Below are 21,080 nucleotides of genomic sequence, written 5' to 3' on the forward strand. Positions count from 1 at the left end.
TTTAACTGCAGGAGAGCAAATAAAATAAAATGTATTAAAGCAGTAGGTTTGTCCAGCCCAACTGCCCAACTTGTGACTTCAATATAATCCGGCCGGCCCTGATGAGGTCCTCATTTGAACTATTGCCAGAATGCCCAATCAGACTGCTAACCTTTTAAACATCTCTCTTGCTAGCTCTTACATTAGCCAGAAGGATTGAGGAGTTGCAGGATCTTTCGGTGAACAAACCTTTTACAAGCTTCCTCCCAGATATAGTAATTTTAAGACCTGACCCGGCCTTCCTCCCTAAGGTGTCCTCAGCAGGGCCCAATAAATAATATTACCCTCATTCTGCAGCAACACCAAAGATGAAAATAAAAAGGAGTTCCACATACTTAGATTTCAGGAGATGCCTTTTGCAGTGCATAGTCAGCAGCTAATTTCAGGAAATCTATCTCCCTATTCATTCTCTTTCAGTGTGCTGGCAGAGGCCAGGCAGCAACCAAAGAGTCTCTATCCAGATGGGTCAAAACAGGAATTTCCCTGTCATACACCTCAAGCGACCTGGTGTCTCTTGAAAACTTAAACACGCGCTCCACCAGGGCTATATCTACAGTACACCTTGGGCAGTGAGGCCCAACAGCTCTCTCAAGCAGATTTGTAGGGCAGCTATGTGGTCTTCCTCATCCACCTTTTTCAGGCACTGAAGGTTAGACTTGGGTTCTGCAGATCTTGCTTTTGGGAGGAAAGTTCTGCAAGCAATGGTCCCACCCTAGGGGATACCGCTATAATTTTTTTCCATGGAGCTGTCATGGGGAAGGGAAAATGATAATTACTTACCGGCAATTGGACTTTCTAGAACCGATGACAGCATTCTTCCTTATTTCCACCCTCCTTGTTTCTCTTCTATGGCAGTGTGACATACGTTTGACAACTTGGTGAAGTTGCCAAAAAAAGTTTTCAAATGTATATGGAGAGTAGAATAGTAATTATACAGAAGTATATCTGTTTTAACTAACATGTACAGTTGTATGAAAAACTGTTTGCCCCCTTCCTGATTTCCTTTTATTTTGCACTAGATGGTGGCCCGATTCTAATGCATCGGGTATTCTAGAATATGCATGTCCACGTAGTATATTGCCCAGCCATGTAGTACAGGTCCTTCTCAAAAAATTAGCATATAGTGTTAAATTTCATTATTTACCATAATGTAATGATTACAATTAAACTTTCATATATTATAGATTCATTATCCACCAACTGAAATTTGTCAGGTCTTTTATTGTTTCAATACTGATGATTTTGGCATACAACTCCTGATAACCCAAAAAAACCTGTCTCAATAAATTAGCATATTTCACCCATCCAATCAAATAAAAGTGTTTTTTAATAACAAACAAAAAAACCAACAAATAATAATGTTCAGTTATGCACTCAATACTTGGTCGGGAATCCTTTGGCAGAAATGACTGCTTCAATGCGGCGTGGCATGGAGGCAATCAGCCTGTGACACTGCTGAGATGTTATGGAGGCCCAGGATGCTTCAATAGCGGCCTTAAGCTCATCCAGAGTGTTGGGTCTTGCGTCTCTCAACTTTCTCTTCACAATATCCCACAGATTCTCTATGGGGTTCAGGTCAGGAGAGTTGGCAGGCCAATTGAGCACAGTAATACCATGGTCAGTAAACCATTTACCAGTGGTTTTGGCACTGTGAGCAGGTGCCAGGTCGTGCTGAAAAATGAAATCTTCATCTCCATAAAGCATTTCAGCCGATGGAAGCATGAAGTGCTCCAAAATCTCCTGATAGCTAGCTGCATTGACCCTGCCCTTGAGGAAACACAGTGGACCAACACCAGCAGCTGACATGGCACCCTACACCATCACTGACTGTGGGTACTTGACACTGGACTTCAGGCATTTTGGCATTTCTTTCTCCCCAGTCTTCCTCCAGACTCTGGCACCTTGATTTCCGAATGACATGCAAAATTTGCTTTCATCAGAAAAAAGTACTTGGGACCACTTAGCAATAGTCCAGTGCTGCTTCTCTGTAGCCCAGGTCAGGCGCCTCTGCCGCTGTTTATGGTTCAAAAGTGGCTTTACCTGGGGAATGCGGCACCTGTAGCCCATTTCCTGCACACGCCTGTGCACGGTGGCTCTGGATGTTTCCACACCAGACTCAGTCCACTGCTTCCTCAGGTTCCCCAAGGTCTGGAATCGGTCCTTCTCCACAATCTTCCTCAGGGTCCGGTCTCCTCTTCTCGTTGTACAGCGTTTTCTGCCACATTGTTTCCTTCCAACAGACTTACCATTGAGGTGCCTTGATACAGCACTCTGGGAACAGCCTATTTGTTGAGAAATTTCTTTCTGGGTCTTACCCTCTTGCTTGAGGGTGTCAATGATGGCCTTCTTGACATCTGTCAGGTCGCTAGTCTTACCCATGATGGGGGTTTTGAGTAATGAACCAGGCAGGGAGTTTATAAAAGCCTCAGGTATCTTTTGCATGTGTTTAGAGTTAATTAGTTGATTCAGAAGATTAGGGTAATAGGTCGTTTAGAGAACCTTTTCTTGATATGCTAATTTATTGAGACAGGTTTTTTGGGTTATCAGGAGTTGTATGCCAAAATCATCAGTATTAAAACAATAAAAGACCTGACAAATTTCAGTTGGTGGATAATGAATCTATAATATATGAAAGTTTAATTGTAATCATTACATTATGGTAAATAATGAAATTTAACACTATATGCTAATTTTTTGAGAAGGACCTGTATATTGCCCAGCCACGTAGTATATTGCGCAGCCACGTAGTATATTGCCCAGTGACGTAGTATATTGCCCAGCTACGTAGTATATTGCGCAGCCACGTAGTATATTGCCCACTGACGTAGTATATTGGCCAGCCACATAGTATATTGCCCAGCTACTTAGTATATTGCCCAGCTACTTAGTATATTGCCCAGTGACGTAGTATATTGCACAGCGACGTAGTATACAGCACAGAGCCACGTAGTGTTGCCCAGCCACGTAGTATATTGCCCAGTGATGTAGTATATTGCCCAGCCACTTAGTATATTGCCCAGCTACGTAGTATATTGCCCAGTGACGTAGTATATTACACAGCGACGTAGTATACAGCACAGAGCCATGTAGTATATTGCCCAGCCACGTAGTATATTGCCCAGTCACATAGTATATTGCCCAGTGACGTAGTATATTGCCCAGCCACGTAGTATATTGCCCAGCTAAGTAGTATATTGCCCAGCCACGTAGTATATTGCCCAGTGACGTAGTATATTGCACAGTGACGTAGTATAAAGCACAGAGCCACGTAGTATATTGCACAGCGACATAGTATATTGCACAGTGACGTAGTATACAGCACAGAGCCACATAGTATATTGCCCAGCCACGTAGTATATTGCCCAGCCACGTAGTATATTGCCCAGCTACGTGGTATACAGCACAGAGCCACGTAATATATTGCACAGCGACGTAGTATATTGCACAGCGATGTAGTATACAGCACAGAGCCACATAGTATATTGCACAGCGACATAGTATATTGCACAGTAACGTAGTATATTGCCCAGCCACGTAGTATATTGCCCAGTCACGTACTATATTGCCCAGCCACGTATGTCACAAGTTAAAAAATAAAAAATAAACATACTCACCTTCGGATCCGAGGGCCCCTTGTAGTTGTAACATACTCACCTTCGGATCTGGTGCAGGCGATGAGCGAGCGGCTGCCGCCATCTTCCATTCCCAGGATGCATTGCGAAATTACCCAGATGACTTAGCAGTCTTGCGAGGTCGCTAAGTCTTCTGGGTAATTTCACAATGCTTTGCTGGGAACAGAAGATGGCGGCAGCCGCGAGCAGCTCGGCGAACAACGGAGGGTGAGTATAGCAGGTTATTTGTTTTTTAATTATTTTTAACATTAGATTTTTTACTATTGATGCTGCATAGGCAGCATCAATAGTAAAAAGTTGAGGACACACAGGGTTAATAGCGGCGGTAATGGAGTGCGTTACCCGCGGCATAACGCGGTCCGTTACCGCCGGCATTAACTCTGTGTTAGCGGTGGCTGGAGGGGAGTATGCGGGCGCCGGGCAGTGACTGCGGGGAGTAAGGAGCGGCCATTTTCTTCCGGACTGTGCCCATCGCTGACTGGTCGTGGCTTTTTTTTGGCGACCAATCAGCGACTTGGATTTCCTTGACAGACAGAGGACGCAACCAATTAATATCCGTGACAGACAGAAGGACAGAAAGACGGAAGTGACCTTAGACAACTATATAGTAGATGTTTGTCACACTTAAATGTTTCAGATCACCAAACAAGTTTAAAAATTAGACAAAGATAACACAAGTAAACACAAAATGCAGTTTTTAAATGAAGGTCTTTATTATTAAGGGAAAAAGAAATCCAAACCTACAGGGCCCTGTGTGAAAAAGTTATCAAATGTGATTTATCACATGTTTTGGAAGCTGAGTTTAAATTCCCTAGCCACATGCAGGCCCGATCACTACCGCACCAGTTATCAATCAATAAATCACTTAAATAGAACCTGCCTGACAAAGTGAAATAGACCAAAAGAAGGTCAAAAGCTAGACATCATTCAGCTTTTCAAAGAAATTCTGACACAAATGAGAAACAAAGTAATTGAGATCTATCAGTCCGGAAAAGATCATAATGCCATTTCTCAAGTTTTGGGTCTGCAGCGAACAACAGTGACAGCCATTATCCACAAATGTCGAAAACATGGAGCAGTGGTGAACCTTTCCAGGAGTGGCTGGCCTACCAAAATTACTCCAAGAGTGCAGTGACAACTTATCCAAGAGGTCAAAAAAGACCCCACAGCAACATCCAAAGAACTGCATGCCTCGCTTGCCTAAGTTAAGGTCAATGTTCATGACTCCACCATGAGAAGCAGACTGGGCAAACATGGCCTGCATGGCAGAGCTCCAAGACGAAAAACACTGTTCAGCAATAAGAACATAAAGACTCATCTCAGTTTTGCCAGAAAACAACTTGGTGATCTGTTAGGAGATGGACATATTGCCCTGCTCCCCCGTGAATACATCACTGCTGTGTATAATGTGATTTGCAATCTGAATAATGTCCTGTGTCTTGTGTACATCTTATGTCATGTGAAGTGTAAGATGTTTGCCTATGTAATGTGATAATGTAAGGTATTATAATGTGTAGTGATGTGATATATGAAAGACATGCAATGGGTACAGAAAGTATTCAGACCCCTTTAAATTTTTCACTCTTTGTTTCATTGCAGCCATTTGGTAAATTCAAAAAAGTTCATTTTTTTTCCACACTAATGTACACTCTGCACCCTATCTTGACTGAAAAAAAACAGAAATGTAGAAATTTTTGCAAATGTAATAAATAAGAAAAATTGAAATATCACATGGTCATAAGTATTCACACCCTTTGCTCAGACACTCATATTTAAGTCACATGCTGTCCATGTAGATAGCTCTACTCCTTTATTGGGGACCAGCTGTGTTTAATTAAACTGATAGGACTTGATTTGGAAAGGCACAAACCTGTCTATATAAGACCCCACAGCTCACAGTGCATGTCAGACCAAATGAGAATCATGTGGTCAAAGGAACTGGCCAGGGAGCTCAGAGACAGAATTGTGGCAAGGCACAGATCTAGCCAAGGTTACAACAGAATTTCTGCAGTACTCAAGGTTCCCAAGAGCACAGTGGCCTCCATAATCCTTAAATGGAAGAAGTTTGGGACCACTAGAAGTCTTCCTAGACCTGGCCGTCCAGCCAAACTGAGCAATCGTGGTGGGAGAAGAGCCTTGGTGAGAGAGGTAAAGAACAACCCCAAGATCACTGTGGCTGAGCTCCAGAGATGCAGTAGGGAGATGGGAGAAAGTTCCACAAAGTCAATTATCACTGCAGCCATCCACCAGTTGGGCATTTATGGCAAAGTGGCCCGACGGAAGCCTCTCCTCAGTGCAAGACATATGAAAGCCTGCATATTTACTAAAAAAACACATGAAGGACTCCCAGAATATGAGAAATAAGATTCTGTGGTCTGATGAGACGAAGCTAGACCTTTTTAGTGCTAATTCTAAGCAACATGTGTGGAGAAAACTAGTCACTGCTCATCTGCCCAATATAATCCCAAAAGTGAAACATGGTGGTGGCAGCATCATGCTATGGGGGTGTTTTTCAGCTGCAGGGACAGGACGACTGGTTGTCATTAAAGGAAACATGAAGGTGGCCAAGTACAGCGATATCCTGAATGAAAACCTCTTCCAGAGTGCTCTGGACCTCAGATTTGGCTGAAGGCTCATCTTCCAACAAGACAATGACCCTAAGCACACAGCTAAAATAACAAAGGAGTGGCTTCAGAACAACTCTGTGACCATTCTTGACTGGCCCAGCCAGAGCCCTGACCTAAACCCAATTGAGCAGCTCTGGAGAGACCTGAAAATTGATGTCTACCAACATTCACCATCCAACATGACAGAACTGGAGAGGATCTGCAGCGAAGAATAGCAGAGGATCCCCAAATCCAGGTGTGAAAAACTTGTTGCATCATTCCCAAGAAGACTCATGGCTGCACTAGCTCAAAAAGGTGCTTTTACTCAATACTGAGCAAAGTATTTTTTTAATAAATTGCAAAAATTACTACATTTCTGTTTTTTTCAATGAAGAATGGGGTGCAGAGTGTACTTTAATGAGAAAAAACTTTTGGGAATTTACCAAATGGCTGCAATGAAACAGAATGAAAAATTTAAAGGGGTCTGAATACTTTCCGTACCCACTGTAAGTCAGCTCTGATATGAGACTTGTAATTGAGCTCTGCATGATGTTTTTTGTGTCTGCCTTTGATTCCCTTCACTGTTTTTCAGTCCTCCTCTCCCTCCCCTCACCATAAAAGATAATGAGCTGTCACATGACACCCGCAGCCTGTCTTCTCTTTGTAAGACTACCCTGAGCTGTTTTTTCACAGAGGATGGTTAGTTAAGGAGACAGAAGGACAGGAACAAGTTTCTGATAAGTGGGCAAAGAGGCTGATTTCTCAGATAAGATACATTGCTATTAATTTATGCAACTTTTGTATAAAGTACAGTTAGGGTACCGTCACACACTGCCATTTCGATCGCTACGACGGTACGATTCGTGACGTTCCAGCGATATCGTTACGATATCGCTGTGTCTGACACGCAGCAGCGATCAGGGATCCTGCTGAGAATCGTACGTCGTAGCAGATCGTTTGGAACTTTGTTTCATCGCTGGATCTCCCGCTGTCATCGCTAGATCGGTGTGTGTGACACCGATCTAGCGATGCGATCCAGCGATGCGTTCACTTGTAACCAGGGTAAACATCGGGTTACTAAGCGCAGGGCCGCGCTTAGTAACCCGATGTTTACCCTGGTTACAAGCGTAAAACTAAAAAAAAACAAACAGCACATACTTACATTCTGGTGTCCGTCAGGTCCCTTGCCGTCTGCTTCCCGCACTGTGACTGCCGGCCGTAAAGTGAAAGCAGAGCACAGCGGTGACGTGCTTTCACTTTCACTTTACGGCCGGCAGTCAGTGAGTGCGGGAAGCAGACGGCAAGGGACCTGACGGACACCAGAATGTAAGTATGTGCTGTTTTTTCTTTTTTAGTTTTACGCTTGTAACCAGGGTAAACATCGGGTTACTAAGCGCGGCCCTGCGCTTAGTAACCCGATGTTTACCCTGGTTACCCGGGTACCTTGGCATCGTTGGTCGCTGGAGAGCTGTCTGTGTGACAGCTCCCCAGCGACCACACTACGATTTACCTACGATCACGGCCAGGTCATATCGCTGGTCGTGATCGTAGGTAAATCGTATAGTGTGACGGTACCCTTACATTTTAAAGGGAACCTGTCAGCAGGATTGCTCACAGTAACCTTTAGACACTGTCAGGTTACCATGCCAAAATATTTTCCACCCAAATTCACATTTTCCCTATTCATTTTGCACACTATAGCTTTGTTGCAATGTTGTATAGTCTGACCTCAGTGGCGTATTTATCTGGTGCCCCATCCTGGAATATATTTGTCTCCTGTACTGCCGTTGTTCTGTAATGTATAAAAGAAAATAAACTATTTTACTCATCAGGGGCTGTAATCTCCACACTGTATGATGGCCCCCTAGATAGCCGCAATATAGTTTAATGTGCCAAATAGTCCTCAATATAGTAAAATACACTCCCCATAAGCCTGTATAGTATAATGCATTCCCCGTAGGACTCCATAGTATAATGCACTCCCCATAGGCCAGTATATTATAATGCACACCCCACAGGCCTATATAGTATAGTGCACTCCCCATAGGCCTGTATAGTATAATGCACTCCCCATAGGCCAGTATAGTATAATGCTCTCCCCATAGGCCAGTATAGTATAATGCACTCCCCATAGGCCTGTATAGTATAATGCACTCCCCATTGGCCTGTATAGTATAATGCACTCCTCATAGGCTTGCATAGTGTAATGAACTCCCCATAGGCCTGTATAGTATAATGCACTCCCCATAGGTCTGAATAGTATAATGCACTCCCTATAGAACTGTATAGTATAATGCACTCCCTATAGACCTGTATAGTATAATGCACTCCTTATAGGCCTGTATAGCATAATACATTCCCCATAGGCCTGTATAGTATAATGCACTCCCCATAGGCCTGTACAGAATAATGCACTCCCCATAGGCAGCCAGTACAGTATAATGCTGCCCAATTAGGCAGCCAGTACTGTACAATGCACCCCCATTAGGCAGTCTGTATAGTATAATGCACCCCCATTAGGCTGCCTGTATAGTATAATGCACCCCCATTAGGCAGTCTGTAAATTATTTTGCACCCCCATTAGGCAGCCAGTACTGTATATTGCACCCCCATTAGGCAGCCTGTATAGTATTATGCACTCCCATTAGGCAGTCTGTAAAGTATATTTCACCCCATTGAGCAATCTGTATAGTATAATGCACCCCCATTAGGCAGTTTGTATAGTATAATGCACCTCCATTAGATAGCCTGTATAGTATAATGCACCCCCATTAGGCAGCCAATACATTATAATACACCTCATTAGGCAGCCTGTATAGTATAATGCACCCCCATTAGGCAGTCTGTATAGTATAATGCACGCCCATTAGGCAGCCTGTATAGTATAATGCACATCATTAGGCAGCCTGTATAGTATAATGCACCCACATTAGGCAGCCTGTATAGTATAATGCACCCCCATTAGGCAGCCAATACATTATAATACACCTCATTAGGCAGCCTGTATAGTATAATGCACCCCCATTAGGCAGTCTGTATAGTATAATGCACCCCCATTAGGCAGCCTGTATAGTATAATGCACATCATTAGGCAGCCTGTATAGTATAATGCACCCACATTAGGCAGCCTGTATAGTATAATGCACCCCCATTAGGCAGCCTGTATAGTATAATGCACCTCCATTAGGCAGCCTGTATAATATAATGCACCAGATAAAAAAAACAATACTCGCCTTTCTCCTCCTTGTTCTCGCGGTGCTCTGAGCGCCCGCTCATCTCCTGAAGCAGGCGCTGGGTACTGAGATCATCGCTACTCCCTGATAGTGTCGGCGTTGGTGAGTTCAGACGTTGACAGGGGGATGATGGGAGATGGAGCGTAACGCTCCCTCTCTCATCAAGCTGACCCTGCGATGACAGGCGAGGGCCACTGCTGGCACAGGACTGCCCACCACCCCCTCAGGGGCCGCACAGCGGCTGGGCGGCAGAACAGGGAGATCCTGTCTCCCTGCTCTGCCACAGAATGTAACTGTATCGGCGTGCTGTGCACGCTGATACAGTTACAGTAGCGTAGCTCCGTGTGGGCCTCCTCAGAGCGCAGGGCCCTGGGCCACCACCCCCTCTGCCCCCCTGGTAGCTACGCTACTGCTTAGAGGGCAGGTCTGTCTGTTGCCATGTGGGAGGAATCTCCTGCACGGCAACAGATTTTGGCGTGCATCTGTTCCACCGGGGCCCCTGCTGGGCCCAGTCGCAGCGGCGACCGTGGCAATTAGGCCCCTGGTGCCGGCTGTGCCTGAGCAGTAGCAGCCATCGGTGATCCAATAGCCGCTACTGCGCAGGTACCAGTGGCGCCATCTTTGTAGAGAAAAAAAATCCTCCTCCAAGATGGTGACCTGACACTGTCTGTAGGTTACTATACACTATCCTGCTGACAAGTTTTTGATAAAAATATTACCAAAGTAATACACACTGCTCCATATTATGCTTTAAAACACACTGATTATTTTATTTCTGAATAATTGTGATATTTGGACAGGAACTAGTATTTATCTGCACTTATTCCCACTCTCTAACTTAAGCTTACTGTTCCTGCAAAGTTTCCCAAAAATGCAGTTTCTATATGGAATGAATAACTTAATAAATATGATAATTTAATGTTTAATCTCAACCGCAAATGTGTTGTGGTTATCTCATATTAATAGCTTATATATAACTTGCCTCCAAATTTACATTTAAACATGATGTATATTTCTTGCATTTAAGCTTTTTCTTTAAAACCGCATTTTTTTTTCTATCCTTCACATCTGCAGTACCGATGGGAAAGTTGCCTGATATTAATAGCCACAATGACCTTTCCTCTTCGTGTTGCCAGAACTCACACAGCGCTAAACATGGCAGCAAATATTCCCAGTTTGGTTTCAGGAGAATTGTCTTCCATATAACTTTAATTAGGGGCACACTATTTTTCATTCATGCAGATCAATGTAGTTTATGTTTCCATTATTTATAGCTCCAATATTGTGTCATTAGGGATTTAGGGGCACCGGCACAAAAATCTATTTTACACTAAAAAGCACCCATTAGTAGAGAAATTACAGAGATTGATTCAGGATTGTGTACTTGTAGTTTAACTAATTAAAAATAAATGAAAACAAACTCCTTTATTTTAATTTTCTAAATTATTTCCCATAGACTTCTATTGAAAAAGGGAGATAAAAATGCTCTTAGAAACTAATATAATTGGGAATTTTAGGAACATTTTTAGACTGAGGCTACATTGTGACTATGACCGCAATACAGTTCGCGTGGCCAAAGATCACTATGGGCTGCTGTTACATCGCAGGACATCGCAAACGCAGGTGACTGGGTGTTTACAGCCAAAATCACCATGTAGTTCCAGCCTTAACCTTTTCATTACTTTTGCAACTCTATTTGAGACATAATTTCTAAGGCCGGTTTCACACGTCAGTGGCTCCGGTACGTGAGGTGACAGTTTCCTCACGTACCGGAGACACTGACACACGTAGACACATTAAAATCAATGCATCTGTGCAGATGTCATTGATTTTTTGCGGACCGTGTCTCCGTGTGTCAAACACGGAGACATGTCAGTGTTCGTGGGAGCGCACGGATTACATGGACCCATTAAAGTCAATGGGTCCATGTAAAACACGTACCGCACATGGGCGTTGTCCGTGTGCAGTCCGTGAGATGTGCAGGAGACAGCGCTACTGTAAGCGCTGTCCCCCCCACTGGTGCTGAAGCCGCGATTCATATCTTCCCTGCAGCAGCGTTTGCTGTAGAGAAGATATGAATAATCGTGTTTAAAATAAAGCTCCATGTGCCCACCCCCCTCCCATCCCCTGTGCGTTCCCCCCCGCTGTTATTAAAATACTCACCCAGTTCCCTCGCTGGCTGGCGCTGCTTCCTGTCCTGGCCGCACCTTCTACTGTATGAGCGGTCACGTGGGGCCGCCCATTACAATCATGAATATGCGGCTCCACCTCCCATAGGGGTGGAGCCGCATATTCATTACTGTAAATGAGCAGCCCCACGTGACCGCTCATACAGTACAAGGTGCGGCCAGGACAGGAAGCAGCGCCAGCCAGCGAGGGAGCCAGGCGAGTATTTTAATAACAGCAGGGGGGCGCACAGGGGGTGGGAGGGCGGGGGGCATATGGAACTTTATTTTAAACACGATTATTCATATATTCTCTACAGCAAACGCTGCTGCAGGGAAGATATGAATCGCGGCTTCAGCACCAGATGCAGGGGACAGCGCTAAACTTTAGCGCTGTCTCCCGCACGGTGCGTGTGGTACCCAGTGGGCACATGGGCGGCACACATGTGCCGCACGTGTACCACACTGATGTGCCACAGAAACGCACGGGCACACAAACACGGATAATTCCGGTACCGATTTTTCCGGTACTGGAATTATCTGGACGTGTGAGACTGCCCTAAGAGTGTAATATATCTCAGTACACATTTTATTCTAATTTGTATTGATTTAATTTCTCACTTGTGCATAATGCACACATAGTGGAAAATATATTTCAGAATCGCCTGTTTTTTTTTTTTTACTACAGCTTGTAAAGAAAAGGTTCTTGAGAATGCTTGGCAATTGTTTTGCATCTGGATCTCATTAGATGTGGAGAATGGAGCTTTGCTGTGTCAGAAATCCCTCCCACAAGGAAAAGTAGCCAGGCATTCCAAAGTTGTGAGCTGGAACCCGTGCAGGAGAACACAACAGTGCCCAAAGTCTTCTCACAATCGGTAAGAGAAAGTCTGCTGGAATAAGAATCCTTTACAAATCAACCAAGAGGGAAGCCAAAGATGGCTGGGATTGTGGCCTGTGTCCTTCTTTCTGTTCTCGCTGGAGTTAACTCCCAAGTTCAGAATTCGTTTTTGGAGTATATGCAATCAAGGATGGGAGTTTTAGAGGTAAGTGAGATGAGACAGTCTTTAAAATAGGTTTAAATAGTATTTTGTTACTAACTTACAGAAGATGTTGGTTTGTGGGCTGTTCTTTCTTAATTATATAGTATTATAGTACGTGTTATGCAACGGAATGGAAGCTTTATATATTTCATAAAATATACAGAACTGTAATGTCTAAACTTTTTGCATACTGTATAGTAGTTTTTTTTTAGCTCATGCAGTTTCAAGTTCACTTCCGTTGGTGTAGAGCAGTTATCTCCAACCTGTTCACATCTATAATTTCCAGTATGTCAAGAGCTTTCTAGACGATGTAGCTTGCAGTTTTTAAAGTTAGAAAAATATTTAGAATTGAGAGTCCTCAGTGGTTGATACCTTTTAATGGCTAACTGAAAAGATGGTAACAAATGGCAAGCTTTCGAGACTACACAGGTCTCTTCATCAGGCAAAGACTAAAACAAATTCTGAAGAACCACATATTTATGCACGACATAGCACAGAAAAAAAACAGGGAAAAACCATGGATAAGATTTTTTTTCCTGTGCTATGTTGTGCTTAAATATGTGATTCTTCAGAATTTGTTTTAGTCCTGCCTGATGAAGAGACCTGAGTAGTCTCGAATGCTTGCCATTTGTTACCATCTTTTCAGTTAGCCATTAAAAAGGTATCAACCACTGAGGACTCTCAATTCTAAATATTTTTCTATCTACTGGCTAACACGGTACCAAGATATGTTTTTATAGTTAGGGAGCGACAGGTTGAAGACCACCGGTCGAGAGAAAAAGTGACTTCTTGTAATCTAAAAAAAATAGAGGAAAATTGCTGAATTTCCCCTGGTTATGTAAATAGTTAACCCAGCAGATGGCCACTAGCTGTGATGCTCAATAATACCAGACAGAAAAATAACTTCCTAACACATGAAACATAAGGATCACATCTGAGGAAGCTCCAGAACAACTGTCAAGCCTCTGTGAAGATGAGTACATTTCTTTGCACCATTAAACTAGAAACAAGTATATTTAATGCAATTCTTAAAAAAGGAAGAAGCAGAACGTTTCTTGCGAGACAGGATATATGGCAAGGATGTAAATGTCCTTCAAGTTACATCGCTCGCTCATTTCTCCTCTGTACACACCTCTCCACACATGCTTCTTCATTATACTGACGAACGTGCATATTACTAAGATCCACCACATGTGTAAATCCTACGCCTTGGTCAAACCATCCGTATGTTTGGTTTCTTCTGTTATAAAAGTTACAGAGTAAAAAGATTCAAATATAAGGGTACGTTCACATGTAGATGAGTTGCTCTAGCTCTAGCTGCCTATCAACAAAAAAAAAACTGTTACAAGTTTTTCTGGAGAAGATTTGCTACAAATTTCACCTTTTTTTGTGTCGCAAAGGATAAAATCCGCCAATGTCTTCTGGACGAGGAATTGACACACTGTGGGTTTCAAAATCTGAACCATAGGAATATCTCTGTATAGAACATTTTAGCAAAGTGTAGATGAATAACAGGTTAATGAGGTTTCTACTTTAAGAAAAGTGGTCCCCAAACAGTTTCATACTTTGGCTACAGTGGTGTGACATCAAATCCACAGTGCACATCACCGCTGCAGCTAATCAATGATCTTAGTAGCTTGTGCCGTCTACACCAGCAGAACCACTGATTGACTTGGCCGGTGGTGTGCTCTGTTGATATGATGGACGTCACTGTTGCACCCAAAACACAGAGATTATACAAATGTAATGGAGCTCATGTCTCAGTCACTGAATTCAGGTTTTTTCATTCACTTTCATTGCCAAAGGATTATAAAATCAAGCCTCTAGTCATGCAGTCTGCCTTTACTAACATCTGTGAAAGAACTATCTGAATTTGAGTGTACTATTGTGATCGGATGCCACTATCACAATTCAGTTCATGTAATAGTAGATAGACCATGTAAAGTTACAGAGCGAGTCACCACACCAAGTGCTGTGACACAAAAAAGTTGGCACCTCTCTGCTGACTTAATCACTGCACCTACTCTGATATTAACATCAGTACAAAAACTGTGATCCTGCGAGCTTCATAGCATGGGTTTCCATGTCTTAACAGCTGCATACAAGCCTTACATCACCAAGCACAATGGCAAGTGATGGATGAAGCGATGTCGTCCCTGGATCCTGGAGCAGTAGAAACGTGCTCTGTGGAGTGATGAATCACACATCTCCATAATAAGAGTCTGATGGATAAATCTTGGTTAGGCAAATGTCATGGGGATGTTACATGTTTGCATTGTGCCAGCTGTGGAGAATTGATAATTGCATAGAGTTCTTTTTCAGTGAATGTCTGAGCCAGGGCCGACTGGGACTAAAATTCAGCCCTGGCATTTAAAGTTACACAGGCCCACTTGTCACATGGTGACTGTATAATATCTTTGTACACTTGTAGGCAGGGCCGGTGTTAGGCAAAGTGGGGCCCTAGGCAAAGCTTAAGTGGCCCCAAATGCTAACATATTGCACATCACACAAAAGCATTTCAGTTGTGTTTACAAGCGCTGAGTTCAGGCCGCTAAATGAGTTTGATCAACAATACTGAAGCTATTCAACGCTTGTTTCCCGGCCTCTTTCCACCATCTGAGAAATAATGATGGGACAGAACCATCACTAATAGATCACTAACAGATCACTATACAATGTTATGTTATTAGCAGCACATCTACAGTTTACACCAGCAATGTGCTGCTGAGAACAAGGATTTTTGTTCCGGCAAAAACAATCTGAATATGCAGCATTTTACTTGTTTAGTAAAATACACCCCATAGTCCTCCATATATTATAATGTGCACCAAAGTCCTCCATATGGTAGAATACACTCCCTATAGTCCTCCATATTTTAAAATACACTGCTCAGTCCTCCACATAGTATAATACACTCCTCATAGTCCTCCATATAGCATAATACACTCCTCATAGTGCTCCATATAGTATAATGCGCCGCCATAGTCATCCATGTAGTACAATTCACTTCCCATAGTTTTATACACCCTATAGTTCTTCATATAGTATAACGTATTCCCCATAGTCCTCGATACAGTATAATGCAGCCCACATACAGTATAATGCAGCCACTACCCTACAGAGTATAATGCAGCCACCCCAGAGTATAATTCAGCCACCTCAGAGTATAATGCAGCCACCCCAGAGTATAATGCAGCCACCTCAGAGTATAATGCAGCCACCCCAGAGTATAATGTAACCCCCATTGAATATAATACAGCCCCCCTCATAGTTTAATGCAGCCCCCTCATAGAGTATGATGCAATCACCCCTCATAGAATATAAATATAATACAGCCACCCATAGAATATAATGTAGCCCCGAATAGAATACAGCCCACCTCCCCATAGAATATAATGCAGCCCCCCATAGTATATAAGACAGCCTCCCCCATAGAATATAATATACCCCCATAGTATATAACACAGTCTCCCCCATAGAATATAATATACCCCCGCAATAGTATATAACACGGCCACATAGTATATAACACGGCCTCCCCCATAGAATATAATATACCCCCCATAGTATATATCAAAGCCAGCATAGTATATAGCACAGCCTGCATAACATAGCATAGCCTGCATAATATAGCACAACCCACCTAGTAGTATACAGCACAGCCTGCGTAGTAGTATACAGCACAGCCCGCGTAGTAGTATACAGCTCAGCCCGCGTAGTAGCATACAGCAAAGCCCGCGTAGTAGTATACAGCACAGCCTGCGTAGTAGTATACAGCACAGCCCGCATATTAGTATATACAGCACAGCCCACACAGTAGTATATACAGCACATCCCACACAGTAGTATATACAGCACAGCCCACACAGTAGTATATACAGCACAGCCCACAGAGTAGTATATACAGCACAGTCTACAGAGTAGTATATACAGCACAGCCCACAGAGTAGTATAAACAGCACAGCCCACATAGTAGTATATACAGCACAGCCCACACAACTGTAACTGAGGCAATGACAGACAAGCACAGCCCACATCTCATCTCTCCTCCCCCCCAAGAATGGCCCCACAGTCGAGTAAAAAACAAACAAAAAAAAACACTCTCCTCACCTCTCCTCTTGCCCGCGCTGCTCCCTGCTCCTGTCTTGGCGGCTGCAGTCTGCCCGGGACACAGCAGGTGCACGATGATATGATGTCATCGCGCACCCGCAGTGTCAGAGGCAGAGCAGGGAATGATGGGAGAGGGAGCGTCAGCGGACGCTCTCTCCTCCATCATTGCATTCAACTGTACCGGTGTCATAGATGCCGGTATAGTTGAATGCGGCGGTGGAGGCGGCGGCACTGGCGGGGGGAAGGGGGAAGCTTGCAGCGGCCCACTACTGGCACCGGCCCTTCTGGCATTTGCCAGAAGTGCCAGATGGCCAGCACGGCCCTGCTGCAGGGTAATTCAGTGCCTTCATTAACACATTATAATTTATCATTAGTTATCTCAGACGCACAGCAACATTCTAAATAGAAATCTTGTTATAACCAACTGGGAAAAAAATTCAATTTAGAAAAGATTTAATAGATCAAAAACGCTCAAGGCCTAGTACATAGAAATGTAAAAGAACCAAGCTTGCTATATACATATAGTATCAGAACTAATCTTGCCACGTAAATATGGTAATAGAAACAAGTATATTACATGCAGGTGCATCTCACTAAATTAGAATGTAATCAAAAAGTTAATTAATTTCAGTACTTCAATACAAAAAGTGAAACTCGTATATTAGATAGAGTCATTGCAAACAGTGATCTATTTAAAGTGTTTATTTCTGTTAATGTTGATGATTTTGGCTTACAGCCAATGAAAACCCAAAAGTCATTATCTCAGTAAATTAGAATGCTTTTTAACACCAGCTTGAAAAAATTATTTTAAAAAGAACTGAAATAAATTAACTTTTTGATAATATTCTAATTTTGTGAGATGCACTTGTATATACAGTAACAGAACCAACGTTAATACCTAGATAAAGTAACAGTACCAAGCTTACTTGCATACATAAATTAACAAAGAAAAGCTTACTACATAGATATGGGAAAAAAACCAGGCTTACTACATGGATATAAAAATAGAACTAAGATTACTAAGCTTACTACTTAGATACGGGAATAGATCAAAGTTTACTACATAGATAATGTATTAGAACCGTACTTATTGCATGGATAGTGTGAGGCAGTGAGAGGGGTCATATGCAAGGGTCGATATGTGTCCCCCATGATGCGGACAGAGTTCTATTAAACCAGCTGGAGTGCCTTGTGTTCACTGCAGGACGCCTGTGAGTCACATGGCAAAATAAAAGAAAGAATGTATTGGGTCCAAGAAGTGACTCAGCCAGATTTTTTGGAAAACCCATAAAAAGGCTTTTATTTTTAGATGGATTTACAGGTTTGATGGTAGGGCAAATCCCTCTCTCCACTCCGGGTTTTGGAAGTGGCTCAATGGCCACGATTCAATTTACGTCTGTCAGTTTTGCCTTGGGTGTGTGAGTGTTGGAGTTTGGCAAGCTGCAGAGCAGGTGGCTCTATGCAACCCAGGTCTGTGTGTAGTCAACACAGAACCAGGGACTTCCCGGAGGCTGGCGCACCCAAACGACACATTGGTGCCATTGTCCACAGCAATGTGTTTGGAGTTTTGAACTGTGCAATGATGAAGGATGAAGCAGTTGCGCAAGTCGGTGTGCCACCCCCATAGCGACGGATTAGACAAGCTCTTTAACAAAACCCTCAAGACCATGTTGAAGAGGGTAGTTTGCAAGGATGGAAGGGATTGGGATTGGGATCAAGTAGGGCAATGTTCTTGCCCCACTTGATGATCGCCATTTGCGAGGTACCGCAAACTTCCACGGGATTTTCACCCTTTGAGCTGCTGTATGGCAGTCATCCTAGGGTTCTGATGGACATAGTCAAAGAGACATGGGAGCAGGAACCTACGTCATATAAAAGCGTAATAGAACACGTGGCCAATATGCAGGATCATATCGCAGCGGTCATGCCTATCGTGAAGGAACATGTGGTGCAGGCTCAGGCAGCACAGAAAGGTACACTACTTTAAAGCAGGGTTTTAGTCTTGGTATGTGCTCTTTGAGTTTCCCATAAAAGTAGTTACCACTAATGTGAATGCAGTCTTCTCCTTGCCCTGCAGCAAATGGATGAACTCCACATCTTGAAGAACTGTATCAATTTGACTTCTTCCTTAATCCTTGCTTCACTCAACCTTGGAAATTTATCAATGAGTTACTTGAATGTTTTTCTGGTGGTTAGCCTCGGCTCTGCCCTGGTGCAGTGGCAATCAGGTAATGATTTTGGGATTTATGTCAGCTGTGTAATGTCTGCTGACATCAAGTAGGGGTTTAGTAATGGAGAGGTGTCTGACAGACATCCCCATTACTTTTCCCGTAGTGAAAAATAATAAACACACACAAAAGTCCTTAAATTGTAAAAACAACTCCCTTGACAATTACCCTCTTTTACCCATTCACTAGCAAAAAAATAATCCAGTTGACGTTTTTATAGGTACCATTTTTGAGCTCATGACATTTTTTGATCGCTTTCTATTCCAATTATTGAGAGACAGAATAAACAAAATCCAATAATTCAAGAATCACTTTTTTTTCCTTTTTTTTATTAATGCTGTTCAACGTGTAGCAAAATTGATAAGACAGCTATATTCTTTGGGTCAGTACGATTTCAGTGATAACACATTTATATACTTTTTTTAAGTGTTGGTGCTTTTACACAATAAAAACTTTTATAGAAAAAAATAATTATTTTTGCATCACTTTATTTTTCAGCTGCTGGAGCTATATGCCAGCTTGTTTTATGCAGGATAAGATGATGCTTTCAGCTATACCATTTTTAGTTACATTCTTTTTTATTGCGTTTTATTTAATTTTTTTGTTCTTCGGTATGATGAAAAAGCATTGTTTTTTGCCTCGTTTTTATTTTTTATTTTTTACGGTGTTCACTCAGGGGTTAACTAGTGGGACAGTTTTATAGGCCGGGTCATTCCGTACGCGGCAATACCAAATATGTGTTTGTTTATTGTATTTTTTTTTCATAATAATATTTATTTGTGGGTACTATATATATTTATTTAGTGATTTTTAAAACTTTAACTTTTTTTTCACTTTTTTAAAAACTTTTTTTTACTTAATCCCACTATGAGACTTTCAGTTTCTGCAGTCTAATCGCTGTTATAAGGCATAGCAATGCAGGAGCATTGCTATACCTTAAACCTGGCAATGCTGCATACACAAGTTAGTTAGATCATGCACTAGATAGATCAACACAATGGCAACGATTGGGTCCCTGTGCTTACGTCGAGGGGGCACCAATCCAAGGGCAAAGGGGTTTTCTTCCCTTTGCCTGCTTGTTAAATGCTGAGATCACAGCGTTCGCAGCATTTAGGGGGTTAAAGTTCCAGGATAGGTGTGGGCACAGCACCTGGCACTGAGCGCCAGATGTCAGCTTTCATAATCAGCTGTGTTCATAATCAGCCTCTGTGCACTGAGTACTGGTCAACCAGGATGTGTGGATACCTCTAAGGTCGTAAAGGGATTAAAGACAGCCACGAAGCACCTATGATGTTATGTACACTGCTCAAAAAAATAAAGGGAACACTTAAACAACAGAATATAATTCAAAGTAAATCAAACTTCTGTGAAATCAAACTGTCCACTTAGGAAGCAACACTGTTTGACAATCAATTTTACATGATGTTCTGCAAATGGAATAGACAACAGAAGGAAATTATTGGCAATTATCAACACACTCAATAAAGGAGTGGTTCTGCAGGTGGGGACCACAGACCACATCTCAATACCAATGCTTTCTGGCTGATGTTTTGGACACTTTTGAATGCTGGTTGTGCTTTCACACTCGTGGGAGCATGAGACGGACTCTACAACCGACACAAGTGGCTCAGGTAGTGCAGCTCATCCAGGATGACACATCAATGCGAGCTGTGGCAAGAAGGTTTGCTGTGTCTGTCAGCGTAGTGTCCAGAGGCTGGAGGCACTACCATGAGACAGGCCAGTACACCAGGAGACATGGAGGGGGGGGGCGTAAGAGGGCAACAACCCAGCAGCAGGACCGCTACCTCAGCCTTTGTGCAAGGAGGAACAGAAGGAGCACTGCCAGAGCCCTGCAAAATGACCTCCAGCAGGCCACAAATGTGCATGTATCTGTACAAATGGTTAGAAACTGACTCCATGAGGATGGTCTGAGTGCCCGAAGTCCACAGATGGGGCTTGTGCTCACAGCCCCACATTGTGCAGGACGCTTGGCATTTACCACAAAACACCAGGATTGGCAAATTCGC

The 21,080-nt window shown here is 42.9% G+C and overlaps 1 protein-coding gene across 2 annotated transcripts in view; it reads left to right on the forward strand.

Annotated features, from left to right (window-relative positions):
- Positions 1-12,475: 12,475 nt before the first annotated feature.
- Positions 12,476-21,080, forward strand: part of OLFML3 (olfactomedin like 3) — a 47,539-nt gene continuing 38,934 nt past the window's right edge. Inside the window, exon 1 of one of the 2 annotated variants that reach the window (XM_069761775.1) lies at positions 12,476-12,718. In XM_069761775.1, the coding sequence (XP_069617876.1) occupies positions 12,611-12,718 (108 nt within the window). In that variant the 5' untranslated portion in view covers positions 12,476-12,610. The remainder of the gene's footprint in view (positions 12,719-21,080) is intronic. The other variant, XM_069761776.1, reaches the window with a different exon arrangement.

The sequence above is a fragment of the Ranitomeya imitator genome, chromosome 3, assembly GCF_032444005.1.
Source record: "Ranitomeya imitator isolate aRanImi1 chromosome 3, aRanImi1.pri, whole genome shotgun sequence".
Classification (NCBI taxonomy): Eukaryota; Metazoa; Chordata; class Amphibia; order Anura; family Dendrobatidae; genus Ranitomeya; species Ranitomeya imitator.